General features: G+C 46.5%; 1 protein-coding gene across 2 annotated transcripts; it reads left to right on the plus strand.

Annotated features, from left to right (window-relative positions):
• The first annotated feature begins 4,019 nt into the window (after positions 1-4,019).
• On the plus strand, positions 4,020-17,577 carry LOC118226728 (nuclear cap-binding protein subunit 1). 2 transcript variants are annotated; one of them, XM_035416555.1, is made up of 23 exons: positions 4,020-4,220; positions 5,120-5,208; positions 5,344-5,444; positions 5,876-6,032; positions 7,217-7,324; positions 7,431-7,552; positions 8,085-8,154; positions 8,528-8,743; positions 9,092-9,189; positions 9,612-9,675; positions 10,014-10,124; positions 10,613-10,677; positions 10,883-10,945; positions 11,240-11,314; positions 11,464-11,570; positions 11,962-12,084; positions 12,466-12,568; positions 13,721-13,814; positions 14,211-14,314; positions 14,673-14,790; positions 15,178-15,318; positions 16,575-16,688; positions 16,934-17,577. In XM_035416555.1, exons 1-23 carry the CDS (start codon positions 4,187-4,189, stop codon positions 17,045-17,047), a joined length of 2,391 nt encoding a protein of 796 aa, XP_035272446.1. In that variant the 5' UTR covers positions 4,020-4,186; the 3' UTR covers positions 17,048-17,577. The 2 variants fall into 2 exon arrangements, with proteins under 2 accessions (XP_035272446.1, XP_035272447.1); XM_035416556.1 differs by lacking the exons at positions 4,020-4,220; positions 5,120-5,208; positions 5,344-5,444; positions 5,876-6,032 and adding an exon at positions 6,150-6,207.
• The last annotated feature ends 838 nt before the right edge of the window (positions 17,578-18,415 follow it).

Consider the following 18,415-nt stretch of genomic DNA (forward strand, 5'->3'; position numbering starts at 1 on the left):
CTTACCCCATTGGCAAATCTCGAAATGAGTGAAACCGTCTCACCTCATTGGCAATAAAAAAAAAAGAAATTGACAATACAATTGTCTAAATGTAAGGCTAAAATACTTGTTCAAATTGACTTATTTTTTGGCTTTAGCAGTGCACCTATAGCATGGGAAACCCCGTGCTGCCAGTGAGCACAAACTATACCCAACTGCCTGCGAATGGAATGAGCCAGTAAATCTTCCCCAAACGCGCTGGAAATAAAACACTCGTAGGGCGTTTAAATACGACGCGCTCTCCATAATTATGTCAGAGGGCCGAGCTGTACGTTCTGTGCGCTTTATGGGGCGAAGCAACAAGGAGTGGGGGTTACCAGGCGTTTCGTTTCGACGCCGCGTTCCCACAACGCCCCCCCCCCCCCCCCCCCCCCCCGATCTTTCCTGCTGTTCTCGTCTTACATAATGTCATATTGTGTGACACCGGCACCTGGCCTGGTGGCCAAAACACTCACGTTTTTTCCCCCCCTTGCAGAATTTAATACCTCATCTCACGGTCGTTTTATTGTTCTTTTGATCCGTTTGGTAGTTTTTTCGCTTTCTTTTTTTTTTGTTTTTTTTTTTGCGGAAGACCCTTTGGTGTGTTTCGTAATGAATTGCTTTGACTTGAGAGAGCGGGAGTTATGGTTCTGCATGTGGCATTAATAGGACCGCTCGTCTACTCGAGAAGGACTCCCATGAGATCCACCCAAGTAAGCCCGGCGAGCTTAAAAACGGTAAAGACAGGAAGGCTAGGTCATGCGCTAATGACACGGAGCTATGGCAATGAGATAAACTACAGATAAACAGTTTAATGCATTTACTTAAAAACAAAGTGCCGCTGGTGTTAGGACTGTGTGTGTGTGTGTGAGAGAGAGTGTATTTGTGTGTGTGAGAGTTTTTGTGTGTGCGTGTGTGTGCACGTGTGTGTGTGCATGCCTGTGTGTTAAATATGGACAATCAGCAGCAGTGTGTCTGCTGGGTACTGCTGTCCTGGGAAATTACACTGAATACCTCATTCTCACTGACAAGCACTTAAAGGCCTGGGCTTTGGGGAGAAGGACAACACAGACAAGACTGCCCTTGACCAGGCACTCATAGATAATGGCTTCTGTGTGTGTGTGTGTGTGTGGTGTGTGTGCACGTGAGTGTGTGCGTGTGAGTGTGTGTGTGTGTGTGTGTGTGTGCGCGTGTGCGCGTGTGCGCGTGTGCGTGTCTGTGTGTGTGTGCACGTGTGTCTGTGTGTCTGTGTATATGAGTATGCCTTGCTGCCTGCCTGCATATGTGTGTGCATGTGTGCATGCTTGTGTGTGCCTGCATACAAAGTATTTTTGAAACATGCCCTGGGAGCCATTTTGTCTAAAGTACTCCTTTCTCTGCATGCATTTTATGTCACTATGGTTACCTTATAATATCTGACAGTTAAGGCTCAGTCTTTTAAATTGGCTGCAGAAACAAAAAAAAAACAGCAAATGTCTGCCAAGTATTCAATCTGCTTCTGTAATTGCACTAAAAATTTGTTTCAGCAGAATTTTTTTTTTAAATGTGCGCTCTCAATGATTACCTTAGTAATCATTTTCTCGTGGAGCTCATGTTTAATTGCACTGAAAGCTGTTGTGACTGCCAACGTGCTGCTGAATTATTCATGCGAGCTGCAGCAAGGATACTTTCTGATAGACGATCAAAAGTGCTTAATTATTGATATCAGAGCAAGGGCAATTTTCCGTTGCATACGTCTGAAAATATACACTCGCTGCAGTCGATGCAGAAGAGCTTGGGTAAGGAGTTGATGAACTGCAATTTTGACTGAAGTGCCGTAAGCATTTCCAGGGGTAGCACGGCAGGCAACTCAACGCGGTGACTGCAGAATGCGCAAGGCATGCAGTTCTGCAATGTTCTAGAACAGACAGAATAAATATGCCCCTTACGCAAAACAAAAATACTGTTTTTTTACTTGAATTTGCCACAAATGGAGATCCAGTATGAAAGCAATTCTAATTTTAAATGTGCGATGCATTGTGCTTAATAGTGTTCATTGTGCCTTTAGATTCATGCAATTAATGTGTAATGTAATTTATGTAACTTCAACTGAAGTTCCCATTGGGAAAAAGTTTTCTATTCTATTCTATTCTATTCTATTCTATTCTATTCTATTCTAAGCTTGTCGGGAACAGATCTTTGTTGCATTTGTGCATATAAATCACTTATGGGTTAAAAAAAAACTTTTTTTAATGGTGTATGTACAAGAACAGTCTGATCTTTCCTGACTGTGCACTGTCAGACGATGGGCTGTCATAGCATGCAAGAAGTATACAAAAGTATATAAAAGTATAAAGTATGGCTAGGGATTGTAGGCCGGAGACCTATGTAATGAAGTGTTTTGAATTAAACTGGTGAGTAACTTAACCAGTGGATTATGTGCTCTGCTAGTTCTATAAAATTTTGGGGCTACAGCAATGTTGCAATTTTTAGATTTTGTACAGCATTTTGTACAGCATTTTTCTGTGGCACGTTTGATTATGTAAGATTACTTCACTGTTCATAAATGGGAACACTCCTTCTTAAGAATGAAGTAATGTTTGAAGTCTGGAACGAGCCATTCACCCCATCCTGACTTTCAACAGGGTACACTAAAAATTAAACAGTTGCTATTAACTAATATAGAAAAGCAGTTACATTTTTATTATCACTTTTAGTCTCACTACTGAATATGAATTTTATCATAAATACTCTTGGGCTGTTGATATCTGATGGCAAACGACTATTCTATGTTTTTTTTTTCTTTAATTTATTTTGCAGACATCTGCTATCCATTTACCATTTACCATGCTATCCTGTTGAAATGCATGGTGGAGTTTTATGAACTGTGTGGCTTATTTGCCGAAGGAATGATAAATATTCTGTATTGCATTGGGTAAAGATGCCATTTGACAATCTGATAATCGGAACATTACAATTTATGGTCCAAACAAGATTCTGCACACTCCTTACACAACTGAGGGGATGTGCATGACTGTACTACTTCTGTGTAAGAACCTCTGCGCCATCTACTGGAAGGACTGTTGCACTGTTCAGCTCTCTGGCTATGTAGAAGTCAAAAATCAAGACGCAGTCTGCCTAAATGCCCTTATTGGCTGAAATGGACTTCCACACACTGGCCACTTTATCAGGTACATCTAGAACTGGGTAGGACCCCCGTTTCCCTCCAGAACAGCCTGAACCTTTTGTGGCATGGATTCAACAAGGTGCTGGAAACATTCCTTGGGGATTTTGGCCCATTCTGACTTGATAGCATCACGCAGTTCCAGCAGATGTTTTTGGCCTCACATTAATGCTGCGAACCTCCTGTTCCACCTCATCCCAACGGTACACTATTGAATTGAGATCTGGGGACTGTGCAAGCCATTGGAGTGAACTGAAGTTCTTGTCACGTTTGTGGAATCAGCTTGAGATGATGTGTGCATTGCGGATGGATGTTTTTTGTTGATCGCACCATTCTCTGTTTCCGAGATGAGATGCTGGAACCACAGCGACTGGCACCAACAATCATACCATGGTCAAAGTAACTTAGATCCTGCATCTAGCCCATTCTAATATTTGGTCAAACTAAAAACCTGTTCACCATGTCGACATCCTTTGTATATTTAGTTGCAGTTAGATGTTTCATTGTTTGGAGGAGCAGGCTATTTGCAGCAATGAGCAGGTGTGTTTAACAAAGTTTCCAGTAAGCATTGGAAATTCAATTTTGTTCTAAACTGTGGATCTTCTGTTAAAGATCAAGGCTTCATTTGTTAAAGGTGCGCAAAATTTCAAACACAGATTTGAAAGGGTTAATTCAAAGAACAATTCCGTATCGCGTAGTTAGGTCAGAATAAAATAAAATAAAAACTGTGCTAAATAAATTGCCCTGTGGAGTCCGTAGCATAACTGTAACGTCTACAGCTGTATTTATGTACATTACTGTTTCCGGGTTTAACACCGTTCCTCCGGAAGAGCTCGAATTGAATTTCTTGCACCGCCATATTGCGGCGTTTCTAGTGTGGTTTCATGAATGCCGTTGCCTTTACGGACGCAATCTCGTATCATTGACAAATAAGCAGTGATAAATAAACGTTTCATATAATATTTTATTTTTGCAAGATCTGTTGTTTGCTCAGAATTTTTAAAAATGTCAAGGAGACGGCATAGCGATGAAAATGACGGTAAGTGTGCTGAAAATGGCTAGCTAGCTAACGTTGGCTAGATGCTAGACTAGCGCTAATATTAATAAATTATTTTGTTTTTAAAACAATTTTTCATTATCTTGCTCATTTTAGCTCACTAGATAGCATATTTATTTTTGCCACTGTCCGTGACCCAGCCTTCGTTATGAATAGTCTACTTACGTAGCTAAACTAACCAGTTATAAATGTAGCTAACCACACTTGGGTGAGCTAACATAGCGGCATAATAGTTCGCTATCTGAGTATGGCTGAGAGTAATAGCTATTTAGTGCTTTTACAATCGTGCAACAGTAGCGTTGGGTCGCTGGCTGTCCTGCATAACTATGCATCCCTGGAATTATTTGATATCACAGAAGTTCTCCTCTGTAGCCTAAGTTTGTTCGAAGTGGTATACTGTCAAAATACTGTTGCAAAAAGCAAACTAGCGTTGGCAAGCGACTACTAGCTGACATTAATTTCGCAGCAGCTGTGCACTGCTTTACGTTTATTGTGCACTGCATTGGTTGGTTTTGTTTATTTAAAGCATGGCGGGTTTTTAAAGCTTGTGTGATTTTGTATAATAATTTGTGTGAACGGTATATACCAATGAACTGATTAACGGTTGGTAAACTGGTGAACTTGAATGTACTGGGGAACTAGTTAACATGAACTTTCAGTTAAAAACGTTTCAGGGTGCTCGAAAATTCAGTGCTGTATTACTAATAATGTCGGTAATACGTGGCGAGGTAGCCTATCTGTTGTGGGCTATCGAATTATCTGTTTGCATTACAAAATAACAATAATAAAAAAAGTTGATGTCTGCAAGAATGGGGTCTTTATTTCTGCACTGTTTACTTCAATATTATGGCAGTCAATAACGTTCACATAATATTTCATAGGCGGTCAGTCCCATAAACGACGGAGAACGTCTGAGCCCATTGAAATTGAGGATCGTTTGGAATCCCTTATTTGCCGAGTGGGAGAAAAGGTAAGGCCAAGTTTAAATACAACTGTTTCTGAGTAACAGTAATGTACATACCACTTCTGTGAGTCATGCACTTGTTTTTGCCAAAGACGATATCCAAGAATTGCCTTTATTTGTATTACCACTTCTTTTTTGCAGAGTACTTCTTCCTTGGAAAGTAACTTGGAAGGTCTAGCAGGTGTGCTTGAGGCAGACCTTCCTAACTACAAGAGCAAGATCCTGCGCATTCTGTGTGCTGTGTAAGTATCACAGTGCGTACAAGACACAAGCACATATGCATATGTACATACCTTACATACCTGCAGTACATTCCTTACATACTTTAAATCAGTGCTTCCCAGTGGGGGGGGCGGGGTGACAGCAGGTGTGGGGCACTTAAAAAAGGTTCCTATTACCAAAGTGCCGCCTGACTGAAAGTTTGGGAACCACTGCACTTTATTTAGGCATTTAGGCCACTTACAGATGGTTTACATACAGTTTATTTATAAATCTGGATGTTTATGGAAGCAGTGCAGGTTAATCCCGAGAAATTTGCATTCCTTAATGTGCCCGAAAGCTTGCCTAGACTAAATAATTAATTAATTATTAATTGATGGATTATTATTACTATTATTGTTGTTATTATTATGAATAATAATAATAATAATAATGTCCTTTGCGATCTCTGCAGGGCCAGGCTTCTTCCCGAGAAGCTGACGGTGTACACCACCCTCGTGGGCCTCCTCAACGCCCGCAACTACAACTTCGGAGGGGAGTTTGTGGAGGCCATGATCCGGCAGCTCAAAGAGACGCTCAAGGCCAACCTGTACAGTGAAGCAGTGTACCTGGTAAGGCTAACCTGTACAGTGAAGCTGTGTACCTGGTAAGGCTCACCTGTACAGTGAAGCTGTGTACCTGGTAAGGTTCACCTGTACAGTGAAGCTGTGTACCTGGTAAGGCTCACCTGTACAGTGAAGCAGTGTACCTGGTAAGGCTAACCTGTACAGTGAAGCAGTGTACCTGGTAAGGCTAACCTGTACAGTGAAGCTGCGTACCTGGTAAGGCTAACCTGTACAGTGAAGCTGTGTACCTGGTAAGGCTAACCTGTACAGTGAAGCTGTGTACCTGGTAAGGCTAAACTGTACAGTGAAGCTGTGTACCTGGTAAGGCTAACCTGTACAGTGAAGCTGTGTACCTGGTAAGGCTCACCTGTACAGTGAAGCTGTGTACCTGGTAAGGCTAACCTGTACAGTGAAGCTGTGTACCTGGTAAGGCTAACCTGTACAGTGAAGCTGTGTACCTGGTAAGGCTAACCTGCACAGTGAAGCTGTGTACCTGGTAAGGCTAACCTGTACAGTGAAGCTGTGTAGCTGGTAAGGCTAACCTGTACAGTGAAGCTGTGTACCTGGTAAGGCTAACCAGTACAGTGAAGCTGTGTACCTGGTAAGGCTGCTGTTAATCTACTATATAAATAAAAAAAACGAGGAACTGGTTCTCTCACTTCTGCCTCATTGGACATTACGAGTGTGGTATGATTTTTTAACAGCTAAGTTTGTAATGCAGAGGTTGCAAGTTTGATTTCCCTATGTGAGGCACTGCTGTTGTACTAATATGGGCATGTCTTCGGTTTGTTCAGTTTGACTTGGACTTTTCAGAAATGATTCTCCAATATTATAATATTTATCTGTCTATTTATATAGCACATTTCAAACAAAAAGCACTTTTACAAAACATCAAAAATAAAGAACAAGTTGGCAATATATTAATAATAAAGTGGTTTCAATATGCAGATGGTGACAAAGGAAATGAAAAAGAAACGTAAATTACAAGACAGCTAAAAGCTAATCTTCGAATATGTATCTACAGAGAATAAATTAAAATACATGAAAAGCTAACCAATGAAAATGTGTCTTCAGTTTGGTCTTAGAAGATGACACTGACACAGCTGCTCTGAAGCCCTAAGGGAACTTGTAGAAGGTTAGGATGTTCGGAGCACAGGTTAAGAGTTTTGTCTCCCTTGTCTCTTTTTCAGGTGCGCTTCCTCTGTGACCTGGTGAATTGTCATGTGATCGCCGCCCCGTCCATGGTGGCCATGTTTGAGAATTTTGTCAGCGTGATACAAGAGGAAGACGTTCCACAGGTGCTCATACTGAGTCTTTTATAAACGGACTTTCATAAGCTCGTGTTTAAATTGCGTGTTTCATCTTGCTGCGTACCTATGTAACGGGCTGCTACCTGTGTCTCAGGTGCGCTGTGACTGGTACGTGTACACGGTGCTGTCCTGCCTCCCCTGGGTGGGGAAGGAGCTCTACGAGAAGAAGGATGTGGAGATGGACCGGCTGCTCAACCAGATCGAGGGATACCTGAAGTAAGCCGTGGGCTCCGCCCCCTTGTTGCTATGACGATGGCTGAGTGACAGATCGAGGGATACCTGAAGTGAGCCGTGGGCTCCGCCCCCTTGTTGCTATGACGATGGCTGAGTGACAGATCGAGGGATACCTGAAGTGAGCCGTGGGCTCTGCCCCCTTGTTGCTATGACGATGGCTGAGTGACAGATCGAGGGATACCTGAAGTGAGCCGTGGGCTCCTGGCTTTGCGTCGGCCGGTCCTGATTCTCCTCCAGCTTTGGGTGTGCGCTGCCTGATCGGGTCCCTTACTGGCCACTAGAGGCCGCTCTGCTGAAATAGGCTTTAATTTAAAGTGTGCCTTCCTGCAAAGATGTTGCTACGGAAACGGGGAAATTGACAGCGAGCGGCTCCCCCTAAGAAATGACAGTAACCTTGTTTGACCAGTAGAGGGCATGCATGTAAGGTGTAGTATTAGCAGTCTGTCCGTAGAGGACAGGCCCTCTGTATGTCTGTGGTCGTTGTGCTCAGAGCTGTGTTGTGCTGCCTTCACAGGAGGAGGCAGAAGACGCACGTGACCATGCTGCAGGTGTGGACCGCTGACAAGCCCCACCCACAGGAAGAGGTGAGTTTTCACTTCTGATTGATTTTCATCGTGTTGTCTGTGCCTCAGTGACTACCTGTTGGACAATGGACCACGGCAGTATAATCTCTTTTTCTCTCTCTCCCTCTCCTTCTCTCCCTCCCTCCCTGCCTCTCCCTCTCTCCTGCTCTTTCTCTCTCCCCCTCCCCTGCTCCTTCCTTCTCTCCTGCTCTCCCTCCCTCTCTCCCCCCCTCCCTCCTTCCCTCTCTCTCTCCCCCTTCCTACCTCAACCTCCCTCCCTTTCCCTATTTCTCCCACTCTCTCTCCTTCCCTCCCTCTCTCTCTTCCTCTCCCTTCCTCCCTCTCTCTCTCTCCCCCCCCTGCCTCACCCCCCCCCCTCTCTCTCCCCCCCCAGTACCTGGACTGCCTGTGGGCTCAGGTGCAGAAGCTGAAGAAGGACCGCTGGCAGGAGAGGCACATCCTGCGGCCGTACATCGCCTTCGACAGCGTGCTGTGTGAGGCCCTGCAGCACAACCTGCCCCCCTTCACCCCCCCGCCCCACATGGACGACGCCATCTACCCCATGCCCCACGTCGTCTTCCGCATGTTCGACTACACCGACGCCCCTGAGGTAGGCTCCGCCCCCGTTGGCCCTGCCATGGCCACGCCCACATTCTCTTTCATCAGAGGTGTGATTCTTTCTGATTTTTCCTAATTCCATTTTTTTATTGATTGGTCAAAAAAACATTTTTTCCCAGATCCTACATATTGGCATTGCAATATATTTTCCACAGAGTCCAAGTTATATATGTATGAGCAATATATTTGAGTGTGTTCCACTTCCTGAAGGGTGATCTAGAAATAGAATTTTTTAGGCCTGAAATAAATCGGCCAAAACAAGACCTTTTTGCATAAGTATCCCCTCAATAACAAATGGAAAGCTGATTGAAAGTACGATGGCACTGTTTGTCCCTCCCAGGGCCCCGTAATGCCAGGCAGCCACTCGGCGGAGCGGTTCGTGATAGAGGAGAACCTCCACTGCATTATAAAGTCCCACTGGAGAGAGAGGAAGACCTGGTGAGTGCAGCCATGCTTGTGCAGTTGGTTGACCAGTTGACCAATCGCAGCCTACTGCTGGCTCAGAAGCTGTTGCCACTCTGAACCTCCGAGAGAATCCAATTGGCTGAGGAGCTTACCGGCAGGGCATGCGGTGACTAAAACATCATGATCACATCCACTTGAAGTCGAAACGCCTAGAAATTCCAGTGTCTATTTGGAGAACATGCATGTCTACGAAACTGGGACGAGCATTTTCATTAACTGAAAAGGAGCTGTTTTGAACGTTAAGTTGCCGAGCACTGTTACCATGGTTGCGGATGCGGCAGTTGTGTACTGTGGGACACAGATTATTCAGTACTTGACGTGTTGCTTCAGGTTAAAGTGGCGGTGTGTATGAAGTTAACTAAAGCCTTGTGCGTCCTCTCTGCTTATGAACCTAGCGCTGCCCAGCTCCTGAGTTACCCAGGGAAAAACAAGATCCCCCTCAACTATCACATCGTGGAGGTGAGCCCGTCAGTCAGTCAGCAAGCACTAACGCTACTCCTTCAGTGCATTTCCAGCTCTGTTAATGGGTTGTGTATATTATTAAAAAAGCAGTGAGGTGTGTAAGTCACTCTCGGCTGAATGGCTGAAATGCAACCCTTTGAAGAGCAGGGTTTTTTTTTTTTTTGGAATGTTAAAATTCTAAGTCAGTGTTCTAGAACTCCATTGTTGTCAGTTCCCAGTAGTGATTGTTGCATCAGCGTTAGAATTTTCAGTTAAGAACATTCTAATGAGGAATTTGTGTCCTCACGCCTTCAGTCAGTGTGACCTTTGCTGGTGTTTTTTTCCCTCTTGGTCAGGTGATCTTCGGCGAGCTCTTCCAGCTGCCCTGTCCTCCTCATATTGACGTCATGTACACCACGCTGCTGATAGAACTGTGCAAGCTGCAGCCAGGCTCCCTGCCCCAGGTCGTATCCTTAAACGCGTGAGGGGGAGATGTGCCCATAGCATGGTCACCCCCAGAAGATCGGGGTCCCCCGCCAGACCAGGGTGGCCCCCCCAGACCAGGGTCACCCTCTAGCATTTGATAAACTCTGAACAGAAGCAGGCAGTGTGCGTGTTTTCAGCACCTGTTCTTTACCACTGCCAGGAAACCGTACAGCTAGCTAATGAAGAAGCTTTGTGCAGAACTGCGTCCATTATCAGGCACAGTGCTTCAGAACTTCATCCATTATCAGGCACAGTGCTTCAGAACTCCATCCATTATCAGGCACAGTGCTTCAGAACTCCATCCATTATCAGGCACAGTGCTTCAGAACTGCATCCATTATCAGGCACAGTGCTTCAGAACTGCATCCATTATCAGGCAGGGCGTTTCGGAACTGCATCCATTGTCTGGTGGAGTACTTTCTCCTTTGCTTGTATTTGCCGAGTCACCCTTAACCCTGGCCCCGCCCAGCTCGCTCAAGCTACTGAAATGATGTACATGCGTCTGGACACCATGAACACGACCTGTGTGGACAGGTATTACCCATGACTCTCTGCTTCCTAAAGCCCGCTCACCTGTGAGAAAGCGTGAGGCTGGTTCACTATGACGGCTGCTCTGTGGGCTGTTATATTCCACCTGCTCATTAAATATGTTTGGAAGGAATCTATATGTCCCTGTGTTTTATGTGGCTTTAAGTGTACTGTAATCAAATTTTTTATTAATTTTGTTTTATTTTTTTAGACTTATCAATTGGTTTTCGCACCATTTGAGCAACTTCCAGTTCAGATGGAGCTGGGATGACTGGTGAGTAAGATCTTATATTTCAGTTTTTTGGTAAGTCTGTAGAGTTTTAATCTGAACTGCCCTTCAGTCAGAATTTAGGCCCAGATGGTCTGCTTGATGTGTGTCCTCCTGATGGGCTTATGAAGGGTTTTACGTTAACATTATTTCAGCTGATCTTGGACTTAAATAACCGGAATTAGTCTCAACCCTACCCCAGAATGTTGGGTTCTTTGTGGTGGACAAGGACTCGTATGGCTAAAATTAATGTCATTTGTTGTCTTTGGTTTCTTCATTTTTATTTTTTATCTTTTGTAGGGCTGACTGCTTGACTCAGGACCTGGATAAGCCCAAGCCAAAATTTGTCAAAGAGGTTTTGGAAAAATGCATGAGGTACCGTGACTAATTTTTTCCTGTTCTTTCTTGGTCTCAAAGTGGACTCAAAATTCTGCTGCTCAGCTCCTGTCTTTCTTTGATTTCCTGTCTGATCTTCGCTGAGCTTCCTCTCTGCGCATTTTCTTTTCCCCACCCCTCTCTCCCAGACTGTCCTATCACCAGCGGATCGTGGACATAGTCCCGCCCACTTTTTCTGCGTTGGTCCCGGCCAATCCCATCTACATGTACAAATACGATGATGAAGCCAACGGCAGTAAGTGTTCCCTGGCTCTGGAGCATTCAAGCTGCTGATTGGTTGTAAAAAAAAATCCACCCACATTGTTCTCAAGGCATTAATTGGCTGACAGTTGAATGGAAACTATGGAAACCCACAGACACTGTGGCCCTCTGGGAATATTTCCGTGGACAAGGGGGGCCTTTGGGGCCAAAATGTTGAGGCCTACTGCTCTAGATAACTGATATTGTAATCCTTTCAGCCGAAATTAAGTGATTGTATTTTTAAGTTTTTAAGTGTTCCAGAGTGTCTAATATGTCTGGGTGGAGATTTTTTTGATCTGTGTGTGTGGGTGGTGAGTAGTGGGATTTGGGATGCGTCGCGTTCGCCGCGGTTTGAATCGAACGCTTTGACCTCTTTGACCTCGCAGGTTCACTTCCGGGTTACCCGGTCGCCATGGCGGTGAGCAACGCCATAAAGAACCGCGCCTCCAACGAGGAGCTCCTGGCGGCGCTGAAGGACGTGCCAAACCCCAACCAGGAGGAGGACGCAGGTGAGCGCCTCCCCTTCGGCCCGCCGCCGAGCCCACCGGCAGGGGTGCAGGGCCACCCCTCACGCCTCGTATGCAGCTGAAATGAATTTCAATGGATGCATCATAGGGCGATTCAATCTAGGAAAGGAAAACGGAAATTAACAATGAGAACGGTGAGACTCATCCAGTTGCAGCTCCGCTGTGTCAGCAGTTCTAGACGAGCAGTAGTTGTAGAACCCTCTGCAGTTTCAAACAACATTACATTACATTACATTACAGGCATTTAGCAGGTGCTCTTATCCAGAGCGGCTTGCACAACTTTTTACATAGCATTTACATTGGATTATTGGCGTCATTTCTGGAGCCCCTCATCTGCTCCCTCCCTCCCTGCTCTCTCCCCAGATGGCGGGGACAGCTTCAACCCGCTGAAGATCGACGTGTTCCTGCAGACTCTGCTCCACCTGGCGGCCAAGTCCTTCAGCCACTCCTTCAGCGCCCTGGCCAAGTGCGTCAAGTCCGCCGTGTTCCTCTCTGTGTTAACGCCCTCTGCCCCTTTTTCCTCCCAGATCTGGAGCGTCCCCCCGCTGTCGATATGGGGGAGGGCAGACAAACGTGTGCGCTTTGAGTCTTGTTCAGTCACCACCACTCCCCTTTCTGTCCATACCTACCTACAAAAAAAAAACACAGGTTGGGTGGTATATTTAAACGCTTAAGTGATTATGCGTTTAAATGGGGTTTTTTTAAAGCCTGGTCTAATTTAGTGTGTTGGTGTCCCCACAGTTTTCAGGCACAGTGAACATTCCATAACCATTTAAAGGTGTGAGGTCACAGTCGTGTAATTAGAATGTTCATAACTGAACATTCCAATACTGATGTAACTATCGGTACTGGCAACTGAAAGCAGCGGACTTCTAGAGCACTGCCGTAGAATTTTGAAAATACATTCCAATGAACCAGAGGGTTAAGCCTGGTCTAATTCAGTGCACTGGTATCCCTAAGCCTGGTCTAATTCAGTGCGCTGGTATCCCTAAGCCTGGTCTAATTCAGTGCACTGGTATCCCTAAGCCGGGTCTAATTCTGTGCGCTGGTATCCCTAAGCCTGGTCTAATTCAGTGCGCTGGTATCCCTAAGCCTGGTCTAATTCAGTGCGCTGTATCCCTAAGCCTGGTCTAATTCAGTGCGCTGGTATCCCTAAGCCTGGGCTAATTCAGTGCGCTGGCATCCCTAAGCCTGGGCTAATTCAGTGCGCTGGTATCCCTAAGCCTGGTCTAATTCAGTGCGCTGGTATCCCTAAGCCTGGTCTAATTCAGTGCGCTGGTATCCCTAAGCCTGGTCTAATTCAGTGCGCTGGTATCCCTAAGCCTGGTCTAATTCAGTGCGCTGGTATCCCTAAGCCTGGTCTAATTCTGTGCGCTGGTATCCCTAAGCCTGGTCTAATTCAGTGCGCTGGTATCCCTAAGCCTGGTCTAATTCAGTGCGCTGGTATCCCTAAGCCTGGTCTAATTCTGTGCGCTGGTATCCCTAAGCCTGGTCTAATTCAGTGCGCTGGTATCCCTAAGCCTGGTCTAATTCAGTGCGCTGGTATCCCTAAGCCTGGTCTAATTCAGTGCGCTGGTATCCCTAAGCCTGGTCTAATTCAGTGCGCCGGTCTCTGCAGATTTCACGAGGTGCTGAAGGTCCTGACGGAGAGCGACGAGGGCAAGCTGCACATCCTGCGCGTGGTGTACGAGGCCTGGCGTAACCACCCACAGGTGAGGGCGGGGCCAAGGGACATGGTGCGGGCGGGGCCTCCACCCTGATTGGGCGGGGCCTTCACCCTGGTTGGGGGGGCGCATGGTCCCTCTGCCACGGCTTTGTTTCGTTGTTCAGATGAGGTTTATAGTTATTGTCCAATTTCATTTCTTAGTGTTCATTAGAAAATTTTATTTCAATTTCAGTATATTTAACTCATTGCTGGATTAATGAAAGTAATTAGATGTGTAGTGAAGCTCTTAATGTTACGTCGCTTTGGATAAAAGCGTCGGCCAAATAAATGTAATGAAATGAAAAAACTGCCTGATAGAGTAACTGAGACCCCCTGGAGCCCCCCCCACCCCCGCTCTCATTGCTGGATTTCTCGGGGTTCACGTGTGCCCCTGTTTGCCCAGATGATCGCCGTGCTGGTGGACAAGATGATCCGCACGCAGATCGTGGACTGCGCCGCCGTGGCCAACTGGATCTTCTCGCCGGATATGGCGCACGATTTCACCAGGTGGGGGCGCGGCGGGACGGGGGGGGGGGCGGGGGGACGGGGGGACGTGGGCTGGGACGGTTTTGTAGCCCGGTGAGCCTGTTGCTGTTGTAGCCGAAATATCACAGATGATTTGATTTGGATACTTGTTAAAAATGTAAGCTGTGTAACGTCCTCCCCAAACTGCACGCTTTTGGCTCATTCATGCCCCAGTCCGACAGACGTGGGGTCGGGAACGACGGTGAGCATCAGGGAGGGCAATCGGTCGGAATTTCTTTCTGACGCTGTTCCTCTCTCCCTGGCTTGGGATGGGCGTGTAAGATGTTTTGCTCCTCTGTGTTTGACGTGGGTGTGTAAGGCGTGTCTCTGTGCCGGGCAGGTTGTACGTGTGGGAGATTCTGTACTCCACCATCCGCAAGATGAACAAACACGTCCAGAAGATCAACAAGGAGCTGGAGGACTCCAAAGAGAAGCTGGAGAAACAGCAACTGAAGAGGGTGAGCGAGGGAGAGAGAGAGGGGGGGGGGGGGGGGGGAGAGAGAGAGAAACTGCACCTAAAGAGGGTGAGGGTGAGAGTGAGAGAGAGAGGGGGGGAGAGAGATGGGGGGGGTGAGAGAGAGAGAAACTGCACCTAAAGAGGGTGAGGGTGACAGAGAGAGAGAGAGAAAGAGGGGTGAGAGAGAAAGAGAGAGAGAGAGAGATTCACAACTTACAGCTCTTAATACAAATTATTCAGAGACTCCTGTACAGAGCTGTGGCCATTAACTGTGTGTGTGTGTGTGTGTGTGTGTGTGTGTGTGTGTGTGTGTGTGTGTGCGTGTGCGTATGTGTGTGTGTGTATGTGTGCATATGTGTGTCTGCCTATGTGTGTCTTTCTCCTGTAGAAGGACAGTGGTGACGAGGAGGACATGGAGAAGAACAGTGATGAAGAGGACGGTCAGCTGGAGGAGCAGATCGAGCGGCTGCAGGAGAAGGTGGAGTCGGCGCAGAGCGAGCAGAAGAACCTCTTCCTGGTCATCTTCCAGGTGAGCGCCACATCGCCATGGAAACTTGGGAGTGCTGGTCCAGGATCCGTTTCCCCATGTCTAAGTCCTAACTTTACCCATTATCAGCTAAAAGAGCAAAACTGGTCCTAAATCAGGGCCTATATTCAAGAATCTTTTAAATGAAGCTCTAGGTACAATTTAGTCGGGAAAATGGCGAGCATTGTTGGGCTGAATGGCCTGTTCTCATCATTGTGTTATGATGTTATGCTATCTCAGTGCTGATCTTAGGCCAGTTTCTCCCTTGTCCAGATCCTAACCTAAAGATCAGGCCTGTATTCACAAAGCCTCAGAGTCAGAGCATATCCATCCTGTTGCTCCGGTCTCTTCCTGTACACCATTCCAGAGCCTGGCAGCCTTCAGTGAACATGGCCGATTTCCTCTGGATTTTAACTTGAACTGTCATAACAGGGCTCTACAGCGCTCCCATCAGCTTACTCCTGAAAACTGGTGTGTGCTAACTGGAAAAATCATTTGAGAAGCGCATTAGTGGTGCTGCTAGGTTTCCCATCTTCGGAGCACGTGCGCTCTCGGGGAAAAAACGTTGGCGTGGAGCCCTGCGTAATGGCTTTGTTAGATCTGAGAGGGGCTGTTCTGTGTGGGGTCAAACGCTTTAACATAACGTCTTGCCTCAGAAGTAGTTTTTAAGTGTTAAAAACGATTTTGTGTGTTAAGCGATGGTGTTGTTGGAATGGGAGAGTGATGGCGGTAAGTGAGTAAACGATGGCGGTAAGAGATTAAACGATGGCGGTAAGAGATTAAACAATGGCGGTAAGTGAGCAAATGATGGCAGTGAGAAAACAATGGCGGTAAGTGAGTAAACGGTGGTGTTGTTGGAATGGAAGAGAGATGGGGTCAAACGCTTTAACATAACGTCTTGCCTCAGAAGTAGTTTTTAAGTGTTAAAAACGATTTTGTGTGTTAAGCGATGGTGTTGTTGGAATGGGAGAGTGATGGCGGTAAGTGAGTAAACGATGGCGGTAAGAGATTAAACGATGGCGGTAAGAGATTAAACAATGGCGGTAAGTGAGCAAATGATGGCAGTGAGAAAACAATGGCGGTAAGTGAGTAAACGGTGGTGTTGTTGGAATGGAAGAGAGATGGGGTCAAACGCTTTAACATAACGTCTTGCCTCAGAAGTAGTTTTTAAGATGTGTTAAGCGATGGTGTTGTTGGAATGGGAGAGAGATGGCGGTAAGTGAGTTAAACGATGCTCTGTGTTCTCCCGCCGTCTCCAGCGCTTCATCATGATGCTGACGGAGCACCTGGTGCGCTGCGAGACCAGCAGCGTGGACTTCAGCACGCCCTGGTACAAGAACTGCATCGAGCGGCTGCAGCAGATCTTCCTCATGGTAGGCCTGCCGCCGCCTGTCCTCGCTCATACGAACAGAGCTCGCCGGAGCCCGAGAGGGCCAGTCTGTCGCTTCCGTTAAATACCGGCTGGTTTCTGAAGCGAGCCGTTTCGGTAACTCTGTTCTGCTGCTTTCTGTCTAGTTTTCAGCCCCTCTGTCCACTAGATACAGGGTGGCTGTTGTCCAGACGATAATGCAGGGGGTGAAAGCTGTGATTGACAGGTGGGCGTGTCTCTCCCCCGCAGCACCATGTGACCATTCAGCAGTACATGGGCACCCTGGAGAACCTGCTGTTCACGGCCGAGCTGGACCACCACATACTGGCCGTGTACCAACAGTTCTGCGCCCTGCAGCAGTGAGGGCGTCCTTCCCCACCGTGGCCACCAGAGGGCGGCAGAGAGCCGGCCCCGCGACCTGCGCAACGAGGACTCCACCATTTCTTGCATCAAGATTTTTTTTTTTTTCCCCTCATCTAAGCAGTATAGTCACTCGTTTTTATTTTTTTATACACTTTCTTTGGCATTCAGGCTTACGTGAAAAAGGGGTTGGAAAAGAAACAAACAGTACAAAGCCCAGCTTTAGAGGTCTCATTTCGAATCGGTGCGTTTTGTTGACGAGTTTTCTGATTCTCGAGTCGACCAAGGAAAGGATGGAACGTCCCTTTCCCGTGAAGATTTTCCTTTTTTTTTTTCTTTTTTTTTTAAAACCTTGCCCGTTTTTCCTGTCTTGTCTTTGAGTGAGCAGCGGACTGGAAGATGAGTTTGGATTAGGAATGCACACACCCGATAGAGCTCTTCCCTGTTTTAGCTGCACCAGGGATGAACCCAAAACGATTGTTTTGTTTTAAATATTTTTATGTGGATTAAATTGGGATATGCCATTGCAGTGCTGCATGTGTGCGTGAGCCTGTTCTTCCTGCAGGGGGAGCTCTCCCTCCCCTTACTCGGGCTGCATGAAAATCTTACAAAGGGAGGTTTTTTTAGTACCTGCGTCTAATGGCCCTCTCTCATTTTACACATTTTGCACCTGCACACGCACACACAGCCTCTCAAACACACCGTTTAAGAAAAAGGGATGGATGGATTGACGCAGCAGGTGTGATAATGAAAGTAATATTTAAAAGTTCTAAATTAGGCAGTCTCTCTTTTTTCTTAGAGCTAAAGTTTTATGATCCTTACAAATAAGATTTATCACATTTCCTCCATAAGAGCGCACAGGTGCCCTTACAAAATAAGCTTTTTTTCCCCCTCCTTCTCTTTTCTAAAAAGAAGAGCGGACCATTCACCCTCCTTCTGTACTTTCTCACTGTAATCAGGCCGGGCGGGGGGGGGGGGAGAACAGGGGGGTTACAGGTAAAGACGGGATGGCGGTAAAGGAAGTGTCGGAGCCAGGAGTGGAACCCGAGCGTGGATTCCATCAAAAGAACTCTGCCAGCCGTGTTCCCTTCGCATCAGAGCTGAAGCTTGGCAGGTGTGGACTTGGTCAGCAGTGCATGGGAGACACCAGAGAGCCATGTCACCGCTGGGCCAGCAGAGGGCACTGTTCCCTCTGGATCAAATATAAATCCACTGGTCCAGCATAGTGATGGGGGAAACTGAGGTAAAAGGTGCCCCCCTGTCAGTGAGACTTTAAAGCAGGGGTGCCCAATCTTATCTGAAAAGGGTCAGTGTGTGCACAGGTTTTTGCCCAACACTAAGACAACCACTATTAGTTAACCAGTTGAATCA

This window comes from Anguilla anguilla, chromosome 5 (assembly GCF_013347855.1).
Source record: "Anguilla anguilla isolate fAngAng1 chromosome 5, fAngAng1.pri, whole genome shotgun sequence".
NCBI lineage: Eukaryota > Metazoa > Chordata > Actinopteri > Anguilliformes > Anguillidae > Anguilla > Anguilla anguilla.